Raw genomic sequence first — 24,090 nt, 5'->3', positions numbered from 1 at the left:
TTAGTTACTGTATAAATAGGGCTTCTTTGACTTTGCATTTGTTTATATTTGTTTCCCTACTTAATTTCTGGGTATTTTCTATGGTTATGTTGTGTTTATTTGACCTGCAATGTTCAAAAACATGTGAAGGTGTATTTTTGTGTTCTTTAAATCTAGTTTCCACTTTTCTGCTTGTTTCTCCAATATAGAAGTCATGGCAGTTGTTACATTGTATTTTATAAATTATGTTGGTGTTGTGTTTGTCAGTATAGTTTTACACAGTATGTACTTTAGTTTTGTACCTGGATTGTTTGTTTTGTTATAACTTTTTTTTCCAAATGTTGGTTATTTTTTTGCTGATATTGGGAACATATGGTATGCAGCAGTGTTGTTGTTGGTCTAGATGGGTGCATATAATGTTTTCCACTGTTTTTTGAGGAAATTTGTTGATGTTGATGAAGTTTTTTTGTTTTGTTTTTTTTGTTGATTTTATTGTTAATTTTATTGGGTGAGCATAGTTTTGTGGCTCTGTTTATTTGGTTTCTTAGTATGTTGAGTTTTTGTTTTGTTTGATGTGCTGAGTCCCAAGGAATGTATAATCCAGTATGAGTGATTTTCCTGTAGATTTCTGTTTTGAATTGTGTATCAGTTCTAGTAATCTTGAGGTTAAGAAATGTTGTTGGTTAGTTTTTGCTGTTTACAGGTGAACTTCATGTTGGGGTGTATTGAAATTGAAAAAACTAAATGTATGTCCTGTAGATGTGAATCCAGCAATTGCATCATCAACATACCTGTAACAGTATAGTGGTGGGTGTAAGGCTGAATTGATTGCTTGTGATTCAATCTGTGTCATAAGAATGTTGGCTAGAACTGGTGATATGGGATTTCCCATACTAAGGCCATTTATTTGTAGGTATTTTTGTTTATTGAACATAAAGTTAGTTTTGGTGGTAGTGAATTCTATAAGGGTTGCTAATTGGTTACTGGGGAGGTGTATCAATGGGTGGGACCTTGGATATAAAGTTCTAAATCTATCTTTTAGGCTTCAGTTGTTGGGACTTCTTTGAAGAGGGAGATTACATCAAAACTGGCCATGAAGGCTTTATGATTTAGTTGAATAAGAATATATTTAAAGTTAAAAGAGTATTTGAAAAAGTAGCTGACTGATGTTACATATTTATAAAATGCTCACGCTATAAATTTAATGAGGTTGTAGTTAAATGATTCATAGGTCGACAATATAGGTTGTAGTAGACAATTGGGTTTGTGAGGTTTGGGGTGCCGTATAATTGTGGTGTGCATGAGTCGATCTTTTGTAGGTAAGAATAAATGTTTTTTGAGATTGTGTTGGTTTTCTTCATTTGTAGTAGTATTTTCTTTAATTGGTTTTCATATGTTTTTGTTGGATTTGTTTTAGTAGTTTAAATTTGTTTATATCTCATAAGATGTTCATTTTTTGAATGTATTCATTTGTGTTCATTATAACTATAGTATTGCCTTTATCCACTTTTAATGATGTTACTTTTATTTTTACTTTTTTATCAGTTATTTGGTGCTATTAAATGCCAACTAACTACAAAGCAGATTTTAAACATCACAAACAATCAGGCCACAACATAATCTTTACAACAAAAGGTTTATTGTGATAAGCTGCAGCATATGTGCTGTATGTAATAGTGTCAGTGTTCAATAAAAAATATTGAGACAGACATAACACTTAGACAGCAAAGGACCACTTGGTCCTTCAAGGATGTCCTTACACACAACCAGCCTTTATTTTACAGAAATTCATCAATTACACTTAAGCTACTGCAAGATGCTGGCCTCAGTTACTACTTACAGCTCTTCATTCCACAGTATAATCACTATTATTTGTGTCATTAATTCAAATAAAGGAAGAGGAATTGGGTGATAACTTCTGAAACACACAAATAATAAAGGTCCATTTTGATTGAACTTGTTTTAAAAAAAACTTTTATTGTAGCTTTCTCTCACCCAGCCATTCCATAATGCAGTTAGATAATCTTTTTCCCATCACTCATCATTGTGATTTTATTAGCTAAAATTTCTTTGAAAAGCCTATTAGAAAAAAAATGTAAGTACACCAAATCCACATTATTTTCATCATCTAAGTAACAAGTCAATAGATTTGCAGAACAAGATTTACCTTAGTAATTTTCAAGTTAGTTCTCTTTAATGATATCATACAACAGTAAATTATTTTGCTAAGCTTCTTTTATCACACACTAGAATTATTTTTACTAAGACTAATTGAACTATAATTTCCAGAACAACTTTATCATTCCTTTTTAAAATAGGATTAATTTAGGCCACACTCTAGTCCTCAGGCTTTTTACCACAGTGTGCTGGCATACAAAAAATGAAAGAGAGGGGAATCCATGAATGATCTTTGACCAAAAAAAAAACATTGTTTGGTCGGGATATTTAATATGTGTTTAATTGTTAAATCTTTCTTCTTGATGTTAAATCAATTCCAATACTTACCTTAGAATGCCCCCTCGGTGTAGATTCCTGTACGTGGTGAGGGGACCTCCCAGGGAAGGTTCTGTTCTTTCAGGTTACCTCCTCTGGGATCTAAACATCCACCCACGTGTTTGCTGTGCATGGCAACCCGTGAAGGAGAGGAGAGGATCCTGGTGGTTGAGGGGTCCAACCCTAACACACCACTTTGGCCTTGAATTCCTGTAGATGGGCAGCCTTTGGGTGGACCCCCTTGGGTCAATCGGCTGGTCCACTTGGGCTAGGGTCAGCCAAGTACCAATGTTGGATGTTCTTAACAGGTGTTGAGGACATTTTATCTGATGCTGGTGTTTGGGTATAGTGCTCACAAAACCCTGGCATTGCTGCAGTGTCCTTGCTTGACATTGTAGTGCAATCCCCTCTTAGGGCTCCATGGTGGGTGGGGTCAGTGGGCACTGAAATTTTCTTTTTTTCCTATGGATTCTCCAAATAAAAATTTCAATAAAATAGTGAAAAACAGTCAATAGGTAAACGACCACATCTTGAAGACTGATCAACGATCTTCAACATCTGTACCACCCACCACAGTTGTACCTCATTTTCTCATCCTGCATTCTCTTTCAGGGAAATATTTGGGTCAAATGTCCCCCTTTTTTATTTAGAAGGGATTGGAGGGACTTGCGGGCTCTCCAAACTCAGTAAAAATGCTTCGATCTGGAGACATATTGGTTGAAACATCCACATCCCAACACAGTGAACTCTTCTTGAATTCAAAGAAAATTGGGGATATACCTATTAAAGTTACATCTCGTGCTACTTTGAATTCATCACGTGGACTTATTGTTGAGAGGGATTTGAAGAACATCCTCGAGTCAGAAATTCTCGCTGGTTTCTCCACTCAAAGAGTTTCTGCAGTGAGACACATCTCCATTCACAAAGTTGGAGCTACACTGCCGTCAGATATCCTTGTTTTGACATTTACAACACCATGTGCACCTGCCACCATCAAGGCAGGTTATCTAAATTGCAGGGTATGGCTGTACATTCCAAACCCTCTTCAATGTTTCCAGTGTCAGAGGTTTGGTCAATCAAAGATGTCATGTCATGGTTCCCTGACATGTGCTCATTGTAGTGGCAAGGACCATGATGCCTATGAGTGTGAAACGGACCCATAGTTGCAATGGTTCTCACCCTTCCTACTTTAGTTCTTGCCCTAAATGGTTGGAGGAAGAAGAGGTGCAGCTTTTGAAACGACTCATAGCATTACTTTTCCTGAGGTTCGAAAATTGCTGTCCACCACTTCATCTTGGACATATACTGAAGCACTTCGTTCCACAACTACAGTGGAAGTGCAGACAGATGTCTTTGTGCCTCCAAGAGAATTGTTTTCAAAACAAATGAAAAGCCTTTTGACCTTCATGGTTAAAAAAGTTGATGAACCATCTTCTACACCCATCTCTGTTCCTCCCACACATTCCAAGAAACCCCAAGATCCACATTCTTTGGTTCCAGGTACAGGCACTTCTTCGGATACAAATTTTTCTCTCACCCCAAGATGCAAAACAGTCATTCATTCGCATCCTCAGTCACTAGAATCCCCTTCCAACAACAAAGACCTGTCCAGTCGACCCAGGGCAGGGTCCATGGAGGTTGATAGACCTCCCTCGAATAAGGACAGTAAAAATAAAAGACATGGTCATAAACAGAAGGGTTCTCCAGCCAATTTGCCAACATGTCATTAAAAATGTACACCTTGATACAATGGAACTGTCAAGGTTTACGATCTAATCTGGATGATATCAAAACACTGATTACTTCCTACCATCCTGTATGTCTTTCCTTACAGGAAATATTTCTGGAACCTGCCAATGCAGCTACCTTTAGGCAATTTTCTCTGTACAGAAATGACAGGCTGTGTAATGGACGAGTACATGGAGGGGTAACACTGTTGGTTGATCAGCATATGCCCACCCTGTCTTTGTCATTCAACACACCCTTGGGGGGCCATAGCCATTTGTGTTTTCTTGGGTTATATCATCACTGTTTGTTCTGTCTACCTATCACCTGGAGAGACATTTGATCAATCAGACCTTGATGCTCTCATTGAACAGTTGCCATCTCCCTTTCTAATCCTGGGTTACTTTAATGGACATCATCCCCTCTGGGGAAGTGTTGTTATTGATAGGAGGGGTCGCTCTGTAGAGTGTATGCTCTCTGATCACAATCTTTCTCTTTTCAATACTGGTTCTTCCACTTATTTTCACGTACCTAGTCAGTCCTTTACTGTTATTGGTCTCTTGGTTTGCTACCCTTCATTATTCTCCCATTTTTCATGGAGGGTTGACAGTAATCCACTAGAAAGTGATCATTTTCCTATACTTTTGAGAGAGACTGGCTGTGGTCGATGCCACCCTACCCACGTGCCCAGGTGGAAGCTGGATCAGGCAGGCTGGTCCACTTTCACTGCCCTTGCAGAACTTGATCCTGCCATCGTCAGTCAGCCATCATTAGACGACTGCGTGGCAGTGGTAACTGACTGTATTATACAAGCAGCTGCTCAGTGTATTCCTAAAACCTCAACACGTTTTCCATGATATCCTCGTTCATGGTGGAATCCTGTCTGCTACATCGCACAGAAGACTCAAACACGGGCCTAGGATACTTTCTGTAGATATCCCACACTTTCAAACCGCATCGCTTTCCAGCAGGCCCTTGCACATGCACAAGACATCAAAGCCAGAAGGAATCTTGGATTAAGTTCACAACTGGCAAATCTTCTACTACCAGTTCCAAAGTCATATTGGACAGGGTTCGAAAGGTTAGTGGGCACTACATTTCTGTCCCCCTCTTGATCTTTCTCTCTGATGGCCAAGAAGTAGCTGATATCTGGAGCATCGCTGATACTCTAGGTGAAAGCTTTTGCTGGGTACCTAGCACTTCTGCTTGTTACTCCACCTTCTTGGCCTTCAAGACTCAGACAGAGCAATCACCTTTTTCCTTTTGAACTGACTGTCTCTATGACTATAATCGTCCCTTTATACTGGTGGAACTGAAACTGGCCCTTCATCCATCTGGCAGTACATCTGTTGGACCAGATGATGTACACTTTGACATGCTGCGCTATCTATCTCCTGCTTCTCTTGATATTCTTCTAATTGTTTTTAACCACATCTGGCAAGAGAATGTTTTTCCTAATGCCTGGCACCAGGCTATTATCTTACCTTTCTCTAAGCCTGGGAAAGATCCCAAGATTCCTTCAAATTATCATCCAATTACTTTGACGAGCTGTCTCTGTAAGACCTTAGAGAGGATGGTTAATGCTCATCTTGTTTAGTTCCTCGAATCAAACAACCTCCTCTCGCCCACCCAATGTGGGTTCCAATGAAACCACTCCACCATGGACCACCTGATTTGACTTGAAACGTCAATCAGAGAAGCCTTTCTAAAATGACATCTTGTATCAATATTCTTTGACATTGAGAAGGCTTATGACACAACATGGAGGTATGACATTTTGCGAGACCTCCATATATATGGGTTACGTAGCCATTTACCCATTTTTATTAAAAATTTTTAATTGACATGAGATTCCAAGTTTGTGTGGGTTTAACACTTTCTCGTTCTTTTCTACAGGAACTTGGGTTCCCTCAGGGCTATGTTTTGAGTGTCACACTTTTCATTATAAAGATTAATGCCATCACTGAACAACTCCCTCTCACTGTTGTAAACGAGCTCTATGTCGACGACTTTCACATCTCATGTCAGTCGTCGAACATGAGATATATTGAGCAGCAACTACAAACTGTCCTTGATCATGTACTGAAGTGGACCATGGTAAATGGCTTTAAATTCACTCTCTCTAAAACCATTTGCATGCACTTTTGCCGCCAACAGGGTATTCACCCTGATCCTGAACTCCGTATCGATAAAGTTTTGCTGCCTGTGGTCCCTGAGACAAAGTACTTGGGGTTTATCTTTGACCGTAAGCTGCCCTGTATACCACACATTAAGCAGCTACGGGTCATATGTACAAGAGCACTGAACATCCTCCGTGTCCTCTCTACCACCACTTGGGGAGCAGATCGATGTTCTATGTTAAAGATATATCGTGCTATTATTCGATTGAAACTCGACTATGGATCAATGGTCTATGGCTCTGCCCGCCCCTCGGCCTTAAAGATGCTGGACCCCATTCATCATCAAGGATTTCGGCTCTGCACTGGAGCTTTCAGCATCTCCCCAGTTCAGAGCTTATTCATAGAGTCTCATGAACCTCCTGTATACCTTCACTGTCCGCAACTGTCTTTACCATATTCTTTGAAACTTCATTCCTTACCAAAGCATCTCACCTGGGGTTGTGTTTTCCTTTCTCAGTGGGCCATACTTCTTCAGAACAGACGATCTGCCATTGCTCCTTTTGGCTTTTGCATCCAGGCACAGTTGGATGAATTGGGTCTGTCCTTGGATAACATTGCAGTATCCACCAGTCCCCAAGTATTACCTTTAAGTCATCTGAGAAGAGCAGATACTCCCGATTGGAAGGTACTGTCTATCTCCTCTGGCACTATCACCGCAGTGCCTATTCCGTACATGGACTATGGTCCTGTATTCAAGGGTCAGCTCCGTCCCAGCTGGCAGTCGACTTGGAGTGAGCAATGCAAAAACAAGTTTTTCCAAATAAAACCTTATAGTGGGCTTTGGTCGTCTTGCTTACGTAAGGATTGGAAGGAGGAAGTTGTTCTAACTAGACTACGCAATGGTCATAGTTTTTTAGCTCATCATTTTCTTTTATCTGAAACTAATGCACCAGTGTGTAGTTTGTGTGACACTCAAATCACTATAAGCCACATTTTACTTTCTTGTCATCGTTATGACTCTCAACGATGGCACCATTTTAAACATGTTCTGCCCCAAGGTTTGTCCATAACATTAGACAGTGTTATTGGTGACGGTGACACTGTCTACCTTGATAATGTTTTTAGTTTATTAAAGGCCATTAACCTTTTAAATGTCATTTAAGTGTTTTATATTTATTCATTAAACCTTTTTTATTGTGGTTCCCTTTCAAGAATCACAATCTCTCTAGTTTGATTTGAAATTAGAAAATGGCCATAACATTAAATAACTCGACACCAGGACTGGAAAGGCCAACTGTAGGTGACTAACTCTACTGTTTGAACTATTCGCTTGTACCACCCGTTAGTCATCCTGGTGAGTTATTATTACAGTGTTGCTGTATGTCTTGTAAAACTTTTATTACTATGCTTTTTGATAATGGCTGTAATGACACATAACCTGGAACCAGGACTGGAAAGGCCAACTTCAGGTGACTGATGGTGGTTCTTGTACTTTCCTGTTAGTCTTCCTGGCAAGTTATGATAATTACCGTTATGCTACAGAAAGTCCTGTACAACCTCTCTTGCTGTGGTTTCTCTCTTAACTTTGTACACTAGATGTCAATATTGGTTTTATGCTATTTATGTTTTTAAATGCTGTTTTGTTTTACTTTTATCTCCTTTTATGAATGTTACTACATTTACTTTAGTTTTGCCTCTTTACTGGATGTTTGGCACAGATAGCCTAGCTGCTTTGTACCTAAATCAACCAACCAACCAACTACTTTAGAATGCTGAATATCAGGCATATTGTTAACATCATTTCTTCAGAATGCACTACACATTATGTAAGGCTTTGACTAATCCTTGGTGCCAGATCGGTAGGCAACTAATCATTTTATTGTGACACATAGTATTTTGTTCATGCATAGGGCTGTGCTAAATAAAACTCCAATCTCAAATATTTCTGGACTCTTGCAAATCTGGAACTATATTTGCATTCTTTGAGTCTTAAATCTAATTTTGTTTCTATAATTTTAGTGGCAGATTCAGATTTTTTTTTTCAGAAATGAACCACTGTGGTTACACAACACATTACCAATTTCATTCCATTTTCTCTTTCTTCTTTCTCTCAACTCAACTAATTAGTGTGCTTGTTTAGACTTGGATAGGACTAAAAGCAGTCAGTTCAGGTAATATTATCAAGTGATTGTTGATATCATATTATTGTTAGTATTCACCTGTTGTTGGGGAAGTAAAAAATGTGCTCTGATGCCTTGATTACCTGTGCTGGTCCAGAGAAAGCAAAATATTACAGGTAACGTAAGCAGTTGATAAGTGAGACACTAGTGTATCGCACTAGTTTTAACCCATTGTTTAATCAAAATAAAATTTTTCAGTATATTTAAGTTTCTTAATTTAAACTATAAAAGTCATCATAATCATAAAAGCCAAGTGTCTATCAGTTAATCACACTGAATTTTTCCGAATTTCATGAGTCGTGTGTCCAATTCCTTTGTTTTTCCCATAATACTTCTTATTTTGATTACCCATTCCAATCTTACTTGAATTTAATCACAAACATTGGTGTAAATGGATCCTAAATTTCAGCACTTTTTCTGCAGTAGGCACAGAAGTTCATTCATACCTTATCAATGTTTGTGAAAAATAAGTCAAAAATTAGCTTAAATCTATGCTTCAAAATTATTATGAAATAGCCTTTGTTAAAACAGACTGAAAATAGCAATTATCTGTTTGGAAGAGGACAGTGTGTAACTGGTCAACATCCCTACACAAATTGAATGTACATTTATGGTTAGGGACACCTACTGTGCAGTATAGAACAGTTGGTAACAACTAAAGTAGAATGAAATCATTAAGATATTTTAATGTGTATTTGGAGTGTTTTTATATACTATGTTTTTAATTACTCATCAAATAAAGTTAATCAAGCTGCAAATACTTTGTATTCCTATCTTAACAGCTAAAAATAAGAGAGGCAAGGCTAGGCTTGAATCAGGCAACTTATGATTTGCCAGATCCAGCATGCAAAAACACTGGATATCATGCAACACCTGAACTTTTACAACCAAAATTAATTTGAGCAACAATTTTTCCAAATCATGTAAGTTATTTTCTAGAATTGTAATAGTACTATTATTTTGAAAAAATCTGGAGAAGTGAAAAATGGTTAATTGAGTTACTAGTGTAGCCCCATTTCTTAGTACAAATAGTAATAAAGTTAGTTTAGGCCCACTTGGCTCCTGAGTTTATGGGCTGGCTCTTACATTTGAAAATATTTTTGTTGAGACTTGCATTATATGGATTTAGGATAACCTATGTTTCCTTGGCTGTCTGAACCATGTGAGATGTTACTGAGTTCACAGCTGAAAATACTGTTAACAGTAAGGGTACCCAGCTGTTGAAACATAATAGTTTAGTTGTTATACGTAATGTAATTTGGACATTATAAGCTTGCTTGTTAGTGAATATATAGCTTTAATTCTGATCTATATAGGTAGCTTGGTTTGATCACAAGTTAATATTGTATTTACCTTTATCATTCTTAAAAAAAGTAAAAATCATTGGTGTTAGTGTTACTGTTATCATTGAGATATTTCTCATGTATTATTTTAATTTCCAAATTAATACTTTTAACTAAACCACTAGATGTCCTATATTTTTGTAAGTCTTCCATTCTGTCTCAATTTATACTTAACCCTCTAAAATCAGGTAGGATCAAAATGCACACGTCACAACTTTTACAAAGTTGCATTCCAAATTTAATTAAACAGATATTATCAATGTATATCAGTATAGATGGCATCATAATGTAGTTAATAATATGAAGTTAAGAACATATGATTTTTAATTTCTAAATTTCTAATTTTAATTTGTAAGTATCACATGACACTTTGGTGTGAATTGCCCATTTGCAATTTTTTCTAGCCATATATGACCTCTTATTTTGCATATTCCCGAGCTAAACTGGTAGTATAAAGCAATAATGTTTTTGCTTTATAAAGATATGAGTAATAAAATGAAGACCACATGCCACACTCTTCATAGAACATCCTGCTTTTAAACATTTTTATAAATTCTGCATGGAATTTTCTTTTGATTATTTGTAAACAATAGAAGGCAAATGTTACAATTTGCTGACAACTATGAGACTTCAAGCCCTGAATAAGCAAATTTGAACATTTTGGTATTATTTTTTTTGTTTGTCAGTGTTGGAGCTATGCTTAACTGATTATGGTACTTATTTAAACCATTTTTAGCTTAGTTAGAAAATGAAGTAAATTATATTAGTTTTAGGTGTTTTATATGTAAGGCAATATTTCATATTCTAAATTGCATATTTGGATGTTTCGAAACATCATTTTTGTAACCATGTTACCATGGGCTAATCTCTGATATTAACTTCTAGTGTACGAGTTCAAAAGCTTAAAATTGCAAAGGTAAGTGCTAAATTTTGTGTTGTTTTTATGTATATTATTTTATCTATTCGTGTAAAAGTAACTACAGCATAAAATTAGTGACTTATTAGATCAGATAAGGAAACTTGAATAAAGTACATAAGTAGACTGTGTTTTTCAGCAATGGCACACTCCAGATACAAGTGTGATTGTGTAATTTGATGTGAGTTTGCTGGTAACTGGATTTATTGTTTACATAAAGCTGGTAGTGTAATAAATGGCTATCATCTTAGTCTGAGAGAGTCTAAGTGCAACTGTAAAGAAATAAAACTAAATAAAATACTGAATAACTTTGCCCATAAAAATAAATGGTGTGTAATATTCTCTTAGTGTGCAAATAATAAGAGGAAATCTTCGAGAATTGCAGCACTTGAAATTCTTTTAGGTAGGATTAGAGTAAATTAATATGTGAGACCTTTTTTTTCCCTTTCTATTAGCTATAATTTTGTGAGCCAGCAGTACCAAGTGTAGGGTGCATGTGTAGCCATTTCAGTTTTATTACTCATCAGGACCTTTACTCTCAAATTAAAATTCTTTTAGGCAGAATTAGAGTAAATTAATATATGAGACCTTGGGCATGGCCAAATATATCACTCAGAAAGGTTCGACTTCCCGAGGACAAAAACTATAATTAAATCTCAAATTGGTCAAGAGATGACAGAGCTATAAGCTAAATGTTTGTACTTAAAAAACCCAGAATGTTTTATGGGTTTATTTGCTGGGGCTAACAAAAAATAGGATAATTTATATTTCAATTTTATTTTTATGTGATTGTCAAAAGGACTGATTCTGTATGCAATAAGAGATATAAAGTTTTACTAAAAACAAACTCTTGATATTTATTTAGGAGTTTTTAGAGGTTATGTAAATAAAATTCAAAAACTGTAAAATGAAACAAAATATTTTTAATCTTAACATGAAAAATTACCTTACACCCAAACTAGTCAAAGCCTGACTCCATAAATTCACAGCCAAATCTTTAATAAAAGTATTCAACTTAAAAAAAAATCTGACTTTCTGTGTGCGGAATACTTTGAATATTTACTAAAAGCTTGCCAATGTTTGTAAAGATACATTTACTAAATTAAAAGTTGTTGTATGTATACTTTTATGGTTATCTAGTGGTTGCAATGCTGGTCAAAATGACAACACTCAACTACATTTCTGTTTTGTTTTTTTCCTGATTTTCTTTTTTTATTTCCCTAGTAAGTTATTTAGGGTTGGTCTTCTCTGTTATTCTTTCTCTCTTTTTACAAACATGCCTATTTTGAATTAAAATCAGTTTATTAATTTAACTTTACCAACACTGTCCTAAATCATCTGTTAACTTCTTATTCTAATTCACTGATGATTAATCTTATCTTGTAGGCTCACAGGTTACTTTCTTAAAATTAAAAATTAACTTTTAAATTTTTATCTCAGCACAAAGAAAAACATCAAACTTAATTATGCGGTTATTACTTTTCTCCAAATGTTTTGACATTTCAGTGGTTGTAATCACAAACCCTTATTATTGGTAAACAATAAGTTTAAAATGAAATCCATTCTCTTTGGCTTATGACCTTTTGGTATATAAAACAATGTAAGTTACTTCAGAAAATCTTTGTTAATATTTTTTCCACACAATTTTCATCACTTGTCCAAAGTTAATCTCCTATGATTATTCATCAGTGTCTATGCTAGTAAGAACCCTAGTCACATTATACAGTCAGTACTTTATCAGGTGGCCTGTAACAATTAACAGCTTATAACTTTGTATAATTGAAACCCTTTGATTGTAACCACTCATATTCAACTACACTAATATACAATTATGGCTATGAAACTAGGAGTAACATACTTGAATAACTTTAGGCCTCAGCTTGTTTATGAGCAAGCTGTCTTTTACACAGATGTTCATCACTTGCCCTAATTAAGATCATAAAGCAGTGTGAGTGGATGACTTCATGCTCATTGGACTCGTTCCAGTATGCTTAATCTATTCTAATGCCTTACATTTGGATGTTCCTTCTTACAAATTAATAGTTTACTTACAGTGTAACTTGTATAACCATGCTGACAGTAAGGACAGGTGCATTTATAAATGACAATTGATAAATTCGGTAAAGGAATATGATCTTTAAAAATGAAAAATTATTGTTTGAAGCAGTCAAGTTTAAAATTATATCTCAACTGTATTTGAGAATACACATTGTGAAGTATAGTTCATAACTGATTGTTTATACTTAGAGAATACCAACATTTAGGAAAACTACAACTAACAGATACATGGAAATTTCATACCTTAGTGATTTAAGAAATTTTGCTTCTTCAAAGAGTTTTGAAATATTGGATCAGTGACATATGATCAGATTTATTAAAGGTGGTGAGAATATATTGTATGTACAGTAGCATAATGGGTTAGAAGACATTGGACAGTTTTCCAGCCAATTTTTTCATGATAACAGAAAAAAAGGATTGACCAAAGAAGAAGTCAATCAACCATCCATAGCCACTCCATCATTCTGATCATAAATATTACCATCAAGAAAAAAATACAATTCAGTAGTTGCAAGATGTACCAAATTTGTGTTGAGATCAGATTGTTAGCATGACCATCAGTTAGATCCTTTGGGTGTTCTGAAAGCTGTATAATTATTCATGGATACAGTGCAGTGAATATGACTCAAGCTGTTTGCTTTTTTTTTTTATTGATAATGCTTCTGTTATTGTACTGATGACAATTCACTTAGGAACAGTATGCACATAGTTACAGCCCAGCACTATATTAACCCATAGTTACAAGCAAGCACTGGTATAACTCTTGAATAGATCACTGTTCAAGTAATAGAGCAGAATATGTGTTTTGTGCATTGTTGTTATTACTAAAGGAGAGAGGTACAATGCACAAAACTGCATCTGTAGTACTTTGTGGAAAAACACTTGTACATGTAACAATATCATTACTTCTTTCTTATGATGCTTGCTTGAAGTCTGCTGTTTTTGGTCCAGACTAGCTGGCTTTGAATGGTTTGTCTGTATAACTGCTGTTTACCAGTTGTATAAGTGTAACTGTATAACCATTTCCACAATAACTCTATCTCAATGATACTAGCAGAGTAAAATATTGTATATATCCAATTACCACACAGGTAAATGTACTTTATTATAAAACCCATTATCAAGTGCTTTAATTAGTACAGGATTAAACATGTTGTTAACTGAGATGACAATCAAGAATGTAGTGTGAGATGCCAGTGAAAATGCTGACCAACTTCCACTGTTATAAGATAAAATAGTAAATTTGAGATTTTACTCTCTTTTTTTTTTTCTTTTTGCCATGAATATATTTGTTAAAAGGATATGCAATAAACTACCAGAAGTTGAAATTTGGTATGCAGTAAATTACTTGTTTGTAGTTTGTATGGCCACACGTTAATAGGTAAAAGAGCAAATAAACTTTTGAATCATATTTTTGTATGATTTATGGTGGTATTAATACAAGTTTATGGTATATGGATAATATTGCTATGTCAAGTTGTATGAAAATGTTTTTATGCCAGTTGTTAAAAGTATTATGTTGTTATGTAGTGTAAAAAGTTAACAGTATTTATAAGTTATTGATGATGCTATTTTATATGATTTTATGATCACTTGTAGATAGAGTTTCTGCTGTATTATGGTGACAGTAGAATTGATGTGGTGATACTAACCATTTTTATAAAATGTGAACAATATCAGTAAAAGTCATATTCTTTTGCCCTCCTTTCAGAAGCCTTAGTACACTAATTCGGGAAGTATTGTGCAGTTCAGTCCTCTTGCCAGCTATGGATGTCATAGCCAACCCTGTAAGTTTGAAGTTAACAATGGGAAGATCCTGCAGATTTAATAACCAACCCTGTTGAATCTTAGATTACCTCAAGAAGAATGGGATGAATTATATATATATGTAAAAATGGCTGATATGGGTAGAGCCATACCAGCTATTTTTACATATATAATTTTCTCTACAAGTGTGTTTTCTCATCATCTTACTTAAATGTGGTATTTATGAAAATCATTGCCTTCTCTTTAAGATTTTAAATTATTGACTGGAGAATCTTGTGATTATATGAAACAACCCTCTAAGTCATATATTACTAATTAAAGGATTCCTGTATTTTATATCAAAGCCAATTATATCATAAGTGAATAACTCAGAAATCTTGTGAACATTACAGTGAATTCGAAAAGCACTATATTCTCATAATAGGAGGGTCAGTGATTGTCATTGCTGATCTTTTAAGTCATATGTTAGGGATTAGAGGATGTTTTGGTTATTTCACCTATCTGTGTAAAGTTGTACGTTTTAAATTACATGTATAAGATTTCACGAATGTGATACTCATTCTGTGGATTTTTAGATTATTATAGTTGAAATGTTGGAAAGTGACTTCCTAGCTTCTGAGTCAGTAACGGGAGGATCATGAACATTCCTTTTGGTCTTTAGTTACTAATTCAAGGTTTCATTGTGGTAGTCATAATCTTAAGTTCTAGAGTGAATAGTAGCCAAGTGCGTAAATTCTAGAATATTAATGGAAGGATCCTCTTCATGTCAGGAATAATCATGGGTCTTTACCAAATGAAGGCTTTTGAATGTTATAACTTACCATTTAGGTTTAATTTGCACACTCGAGGATCTTGTAACTCATAAAACACAGTGTTATACCTCCCATGATAGTTTTCCATCATAGTCTCAATTGGGTAACTTTGTTGAACTGACTACTTAAATTCTGGAACTTTATTTGGGACTTAAAAAGATTGGAATAGTCCAGGACGGTCATGCAGTAAAAGATGGAATGGTACAAGAGTTAATAAGCTAAACACCACATAGGTTTTCCCGTCTCACATTTTATAGTAGATGGTGTATCGTTACAGCTTTTCTACTTCTTCAATCTTCTGGTTTTAATCCCTCTACATCTCCAGTAGATTGATCAGTCTGGTCTTCATTTTTTTCTTAAATCTTTTTGAAATGCTACATCTTGTAACTTCTCTTGTAGTTGGTCTTCCTTATAACTTCCAATTATCTCTTCTTGTTCATGTTTTAATAATCTTTTTGTTTTCTTGACCTTCTTTTAAGTTAAGTAAAAGTTCTGTTTTATTATTACCACCAAAGTAATTACACTTTTGACAGTTGGGTTGTAACATGTTATGTTGTTGGTTGGGTTCTTTTGGATTATTTGGTAAAAACAATGTCATCTACTCCATGTAACAATAACAAATTTACTTATTTCTTTAATACAGATCTGCTAAAATTACTTTTACTTATAGGCCTGATTTCTTAAATATGTTTCTCAACCAAAACTGTGCAACTAAATCTAAGCGTAACATCAAATATGACATGTCAATTTAAAATAAAAGACATGCATCAAAATTAAACAGTCAGTAAACAACACTAACACACTGGTTAGCTTAATAACAGAAAAGATATCATAACTCTTTCTTGTAGCCTTGAATAAGTTTTCTTACCTTGAATTGAATCAGTTATTTTCTGTTAATATTTATAATACTTCCCTGTTTCCAACGTACAATATTTTCAATTTCCAACCTTTGTGAACCTTCTAGATCTTAGTGCTATTGTAATAACAAACTCCCTCTAGCATACATCTAAGTTATTTATTTTTAGTACTGAATATTTGAATACACACAATCCTACCTAGTAAATCAGCTATAAATATAATGTTTTTGTGTGTATTAAGTAATAAAGATGAAAGATTTATTTTGGTTATGTAGACTTTCAGTTCATTTTTTATCTCTCCAAACAGGATGTTGTTAACAATCTACTGATCTTGTTTTTTGACAAAACTCCGGTAAGATAGTATTTCTTTTTTTTATATACTTTTAGATATTTAACTGTAACTGGAGGCAAAAAACAATGTGTATAAAAAGTTAAAACACCTACATTTTCATGAGTATACTAAGAGGATTTTATAAAAATAAAAAAATGTTCAAAACATGTTTCCTTCCACTACCACTTAAACTGTTACCAAACTACCAGGATTTCTTCTTTGCTTATCTAAGCATTGGTCTGGTTTTTCTCACTTGCTCCAGTTTTTTTTATATCCCATTTATTGCACTGCACAAAATTTGCCTTCTGCTACTCTCCACCTATGTCAGTGCATTCTCTGTCATATAAGTACCTCATTCAGATAATTGTATTCTCCTTAACAAAGCATTTAAATGCAAGTTTCTCTAAAGAAATGCTGCAATAGTAATGCCCGTTATTATTATTCTTATGTCTCTTAGTTGATTTCAGTGCATGATATATTCAACAATTCTATAACAATCAAACAAAATAAAAATGTGACATCATTTTCAGGAATGAATTCACAGGTTACTCTCTCCCACACCCCTATTTCCACCTCTGTTACTTAGCATTTCTCATCATTTGGGGGCTCGCTCTCTGTGTTTGGTTTGAGACTGCTTCTGCTGATGATCTAGGACATTCTGGAGGAAATGTGGACTCTGTATTTTTTTAGCATTTACTAGGCTGGCTTCTCACAAGGGTAATTAGGATCAGCCACCTCCTTCTCCATTTCTTCAGCTTGTCAGTCAGGTTTGTGAGGTTTTGGGGATTTACCTGGTTGTCTTTGAATCTACTACTACCTTGATGGTAGAAAGGTCTGTGGACAACTACAGAGTTTTTTCTCCTTCACCAGATGTTGCTGTTCATGCCGGGATGTTTACTACTCAGTTATGTGGCAATATAGCTGTGCTCTGTCTCGTACGTTTGTTGGAACATCATGATTTGGCCTACCAGTGCTAGGAGGATGTATTTAAATTCCCAAAGATTTGGTACACCTTTTGACATATATGGTTTTAGACTGGACCCTGTATTCACTTGGAACAGATTATAGTTTTGTAGGTTTCATCTGACTCTCACTACTGTTCCGAGATTCTTATCTTTTCTCCAAATTTTGTTGAAAGGTTCTCAGCATCCCCACATCAATTTGATAAAGAACTGGGTTCTACACCCTTGTGCAAATTAATTGAAACAAGATTGAAAATTACGATTGTTTTTCAATTTTTTGTGTTTTATTTCTGAGAATCCAAAAATTACTCACAAATTAATACGTGATATGACCACCTTTATTTTTCAGAAGATTATTAATCTGCTTTGGCATCGAGTCCACGAGTTGACTGCAATCTTTACTAATTTTTGGATCGCGGTACCACACTCAATTAGGGCCTCAATTAGCTTATCTTTCATAGTACAGTCTTTTCCCAGAAGTCTTTCTTTACAAAGTGCCCAAAGATTTTCAATAGGATTTAAGTGCAGAGAGTTTCCAGGCCAGTCCAGCACCTTTATTCGTGTTGTAATCATAAAATTCTTCACAAGTTTCGATGTGTGGCACGGAGCCAGATCTTGCTGAAAAATGCCAGATCCATCTGGAAATCTCTTTTTTTAATTCTGGAACAACTCCTCTCTGCAAAACTTCGATGTACTGTGGTCCTTGCATCATACTTTCTACAATATGTAAACCTCCGATGCCATAGTAGCTGAAAAAGCCCAAAAACATCTTCTTCAAGGGATGTTTTTACGAACTGATTGATGTGAGATTCTCGAAGTTTCTCACCTGGAGATCTGTGAACATGCAGACTTCTTTGACCCTGTATGAAGAAATGAGTCTCGTCACTGAATAACACCTTCCTCCATTGTTCTTCCGTCCAGTTCTTGTATTTCAGACCCAATTGATACCGTTTTTTCTTCACTGAGTTGGTGAGAAGTTGTTTTTTGACTGGTCTCCTTGTCCTTCTAACGCAATTTCGAATGACTTACAATCGTTACACATCATTTGTCCCAAAAGGCCTTTTTGGTTACTTAACTGAGATATTAAGATGGTATTACATTTTTTGTCTTTACAGCCATTCAAACCTTTAGCCTTGTGTGCTATGTATCACCTTTTCCTTAAAGTATATTGTTTGTTGCTGCTTGTATGTGGACATTGTGGGTCAGAGTTGTTTTTACTACATGTGCATCACGCTACTTATGTATTGCTACATCCTAAATAGGTAATTTCTTCCTAAGATTTTGACAGCCAGAGAAAGAGAGAAATTCTTGTCACCAATTTATTCACCAACTATTTCTCACCTCTGTGTCCAGTCAGATCTTGATAATTTATGTCCTCTCAGAGCCCCGAGGTGTTATGTTGCTTGTACTAACTCTTTTTTGAGGTGGTAGAAATCAACTCTTTATTCAGTGGGATTCTTTGATTTCCCAGGATTTATCACTGATTACTTTGACAAGGTGGCTTTGCAAATTGATCCATATCACTTATTCTGGACTTCCTTTACAGGTGAGTCACATTTCTTTGTCTTCCACTACATGAATGCATTGCATGGTGGAGGACATCATTGCAGTCTGGTATGTGGACTTCTCCCAGTACGTCTCTTTCATGTTATTTACATGATCTGTCAATTTGCTAAATTATAAGGAGGGGTGTGTGTTTTTCCTTCCTTTTGTCTTTTTTACTTTACAGGGTGCCTTACCTTTTTCACTGGATCACATTCTGTGGTGAGTGTTGCCAAGACAGATTTGATTTTATCAGTCCAATTTCTCCCTAGCAATCAAATTTATGAAACTTACTAGCAGTTGCAACAGGCTCTGTAGAAATGAGATGTTCCATAAGAGCATCTAGGAGCTCACCAGATGGTATTACCATACTGTGCTGAACTGCCACTCATTGATTATCATGAGTAAAGCTAAAGGGAATCCTGCTCATTCCTGCTAATTATCAATTTGAGTAAATCAAGGTTGGTTTGCTTTTAAAAATTTAGGGAACTTGGTTCACCTATTGTAGTGTTTCTGGAGCATTGTTTGTCAGGACTCCCTAGTGTACAATACTCCTCAAATTATAATAATGGAGTTAGGTAGTTCTTATCACACTCAATTTCCTGTCACTGGAGTGGTGGATAGAAGCTTTTCCTTCTGAGTGTTTGAGTGAATTCCTCCACTCTTGTAGAAGACGAAGATGTTGGGAGCCCTTCTACCCAGATCCCTGTATATAAGAGCAGCACCAGCCTACATGGGAATGTACTTATAACACCACTTTATATTTGATACTAAGCTATCTGTTTGGGGTGTGCATGGCTCTTCTCTTTGGTCAGAATTGGTTCAGTATATTGTTCATGGAGGGAGGTCCATTATCTCCTTATAATTTTGAGCATGGGATGGCCCCATACCGAGTTTTTGGTTGAACACAATTGTTCCACATCCTTCCCATCATTCTTTAGGCAATCAAAAGGCTCCTTTCTCACTCAGTCAGGGAGTAAGGATGAATGTTTGTAATTCCAGATAAGATGAGTTCTGTTTCCTTGGGTTAAGTAAAGTATACACAGTCCTATTATTCAGCCTGGGGTATTGCCTTTTGGATGTTTTTCATGTCGAGAAGAAGTTTTGTTCCCTTAGGTGTTGCTTACTGTCTTATCATGATTCCAGTGGTTCAGAACTTGTCACTTGATGGCTATAGGGTGGATTTAATTGAATTTAAAGTATATCAGTGTATAATATTGCAGTTCAACTTCCATAGCTATCAGTGTGGGATAAAGGTACTAAGGCTCCTTAATTCCAACCCCTATTAGTGAAACATCAGCTATTTGGTTGGAGCTGGCCTGGGATGATTATTATTAATGTTCAGTTGTACTTTGATATACGAACTAAGTTCAGGGTGAAGAGCATACCTGGATATAGTGCAGTTCACCCACTCAGGTACCACTCTTATCTTGGTACTCCCATGATCTATGCAGATGCTTTCACTGGCATCTTTACCTTCTTGGTGTGAACTTTAGCTATAAGTAGCAGCAGATGTAAGTGTATATTTTGGAAATTAACATTTTCCTGAAGTGAAAATGTATTTCCAATAATAATTTCTTTCACTGACACTCCTACATTTTCTTCCCATGAAGAGTTAGAGTTAGGGACTGGGATTGTATTAATCTTGAAAGAGTGACGAAATTATCTGAATGAAGTGTTTATATACTGTACCATAATAGAGGGTGCATTGATGTACGTGGAGAATATCGCATGACAGATATCACCAAGAACAACTGAGTGGGATGTTAAGGACTGGAGCAAGCAAGAAAAAAAAATCAGACATATGCTTAGATTGGCAGAGAAGAAACCCTGGCATTCAGTAGTAGCTATAAGTGTTAGCATAGGTAAATATTATTGTAAGTATATTTTCAGTTTAGAAACCTGTAACCTTTTAATGTGTATCTTTTTAATTTATAGACTTTAATGTAATACATGGCCACTTTAACACTGTCTCCCAAGCCTATTTTGCCAATATTTTCCAAGGTCCAGAAAAGAAATTTTGTCCTGATGTCACACTTTCATCTGTATATGTAACCATTGTGTCTCAGCCAGTAAGGGTCACCCCTTTAAAAAGAAAATAGAGCACGACTCACTAGTGGGCCTCACTGAAAGACTATTGCAACCCATTGGTGGGTTGTATGGGAGCCAACATATTAATGTTATCATAACATGACACGACTAATGTAACCAGTAAATTAAAATTAATAGTTCTAAAAGTTTTTTTAGCAATTTTCTAATTATGTAGGCTATTAGTTTTTCATATAGATGTTAGAAAACTACTTAACGTGTGTTTGTCATAGGAATTTTATTAGATATAGAAGGAGTAACAGTGATTGAGATTCATATATTTTGAGTATTAAGATGAAATCTGGAGATGAAGGTGGAGCTCTCCATAATTGTGTAAAACATTTTAGTATAAATTATTCCTGTTTTTACAAATTAAATTAGTTTTTTTAGCTTTTAATTCTAGAAAGACATATAGCTGTATCTTCACAATTCATATATTTCCTATTACTCTGGTTTTTGCAGTACAAAGTCAGCATCAAGAAGGTCTTGAACTGTTTCAAATTTTTTTTATCTTATTAAAGTTTTTTTTTCATTGTTGTGCTGATGTTATTTCTCATATAATTGTATTTTTTCTTATAACTCAGTAACTGTACTGATTTTAAATTTTTCTAATCTGAAACTTTAATGCCCAAAATTTTTTTTTTTTTTGTAAATTTTCATGTCTCAACATTTAATAATTAGTATACTGTTCTGTTAGTAAAACCCTCAATATTAGTGCTTTATCCCTAGATGGAAGAATATCCAGACACTAAAGAACCAAAAGTGGAATTTCTGAAACACTTTATCACTTCTAATGTTCCAACAAATAATTCAGTAAGTTTTAAACATCTTTTGTTTTCATATATTTTGGTTGTCAATAATGCCATTAAGAGTGTATTATTAAACCTTTTTGTAGACAAAAATTACAAATAAGATAGATATACTCAGTTCTAAGTATTATATATCAGAAATCTAAAGGTAATGTGTTTCTTCAGTTGAAGTTTTCATTTTGACCCCATTTTTGTGTTGTGATAATCTTTTTGTTTTGTAGTAATTTTGATGTTAGACAGTGAGTTGAACTGCTGTCTGTAAATTAATATATTTCTTTGGTGCCTTTCATATTTTTTTTGCAGTTTCACAAAATTTTAAGTAATTTGTTCTTTTTTAATAATTTTTTATGGAAATTGTTTAAAAATGAAGGTCACAGGTAATGTGCTGTTCCAGATGTCATAAAACTATATTCCTGTTGGTTTACATAAGACCTAAAGAATTTATAACATGCAGAACTGTTCATTAATTGTGAATGTTTTTTTCTTTCTTTCTTGTAAATTGTTAAGTTTGAATTATCATTTTAACTCTTTCGACCCAGGTATCCTTTACTGCTCATGACACAGTCTTAGTGTCTTGCATTTAGAATTTTAATAAACTAGTAACCAATTAATATGGCATGAACACTTGGTTAATAATCCATATTTTAATAGTATATAAGTTTTAAGTTCTTAATTGTGTTAGGAAATCTATAAAAAACATCCTTGAACATCGCACATGAAAATATTTTCTCTTGACATCTTCTCCAATTTATCCATCATCCCTTCAAAATGTACAAAATTGAACATAAATTGCTACCTATAGAATCATTGTTACTCAGAAAAAACAATTTTGGCTTTGCTTGGTTACCAAGCTATAAATAGAAAATCACACCTCTCCTGTCACATCCTCTCTCTCAGGCTTTGTTAATAGTAATCTTTTTACCTTTAATTATATCATACCTATAACCAATAGAACAGCTTCGCATGGCAAGGTGGTTAAGGCACTTGACTTGTAATGTGAGGGTCTCGGGTTCAAATCCCCATAATTCCAAACATGCTCACCCTTTCAGCCATGGTAGCATTATGATGTGATGATCAATCCCACTATTCATTGGTAAAAGAGTAGCCCAAGAGTTGGCAGTGGGTGGTGATGACTAACTGGTCTGACATGTAAGACATGGTTCAAGGGGACAGTAAAAGAATAAATATTAATTATCAATAGATGTATACTGTTACAAGCTGAAAGCTACTTAAGATAAGTTAATGTAAGTTTGTGTTACAAGTTGAAGTAATTTCTTGAAAGACAAAATTAGTATTTTATATGTATTTTGGTTTTCTCGGTGGTTGTGAGGTCAGTCAAATTGACCAATCTCGTTTTAAGTTAGGGTAGAGAAAATAATGGATGAAATATAAAGTTTTACTGGAAGAATGTTTGAAATGTATTTGGGAGGTTTGGGGGATCACACAAAGGAACTTTGAGATTTTCCAGATGAGGAAAAGTTCTTTTCATCTCAGCCAGAAAATTACTTTATACATTCAAAACAAATACTCCATATAATCATGGACAAACCTTTATTTAGGGTTATTAAAAATACATCACTAAAAATTATGATTTTTTATATGTGAAGTACTTGTAATATTAACTGAAAAACTGTCGCATTTTGTGAAGATTTACACACTATATTGAAAGTTAGAAATATTAAATCTTTGAGACTTTAAATGAGTTTAAAGAGATTGCATGGTCAATCATATTGAACCTGTGGTAAGGCAATTCTTCTTTTAACTGCTTATTCCTTTGACATGCAGTTATATTAAGTAAATGGTGATGAGTATCTTCTTTCATGAAATAATCTTGCTTAATAAATAAAACAGATGGCCAGGTGGTTAGAGTGGTGCTTGGCATGTAATCTGAGACATAATCTGAGAGTTACTTTACTGAAGTGTAAAAATTATTAACTTATTAGGTTAGATAATGAAAACATTAATACTAATAATTTCTTCATGAGATGTACTATTAAAGTACAATGTTAAATATTGCAACTTGTGTGTTTGCATTGAGTCACAGCTTTTTTCATCGTATTATTAGTTATACAAGTTCAGAGAACATGAAAGTAGTAAATTAAATAAAA

At 34.7% G+C, this 24,090-nt stretch overlaps 1 protein-coding gene across 5 annotated transcripts in view; it reads left to right on the top strand.

Annotated features, from left to right (window-relative positions):
• Window positions 1-24,090, top strand: part of LOC143225854 (sorting nexin-14-like) — a 106,095-nt gene that overhangs the window by 43,488 nt on the left and 38,517 nt on the right. For all 5 annotated transcript variants that reach the window (XR_013014108.1, XM_076455989.1, XM_076455987.1 and 2 more), the window contains exons 8-10: window positions 14,526-14,601; window positions 16,558-16,602; window positions 21,903-21,986. Coding sequence is in view for 4 of the 5 variants with exons in the window: in XM_076455989.1 (XP_076312104.1) it covers window positions 14,526-14,601; window positions 16,558-16,602; window positions 21,903-21,986 (205 nt within the window). In the remaining variant the exon portion in view is untranslated. The remainder of the gene's footprint in view (window positions 1-14,525; window positions 14,602-16,557; window positions 16,603-21,902; window positions 21,987-24,090) is intronic.

This window comes from Tachypleus tridentatus, chromosome 9 (genome assembly GCF_004210375.1).
Source record: "Tachypleus tridentatus isolate NWPU-2018 chromosome 9, ASM421037v1, whole genome shotgun sequence".
Classification (NCBI taxonomy): domain Eukaryota; kingdom Metazoa; phylum Arthropoda; class Merostomata; order Xiphosura; family Limulidae; genus Tachypleus; species Tachypleus tridentatus.
The sequence above is the reverse complement of the archived record's forward strand: the minus strand, read 5'-3'. Positions and strand labels throughout refer to the sequence as shown.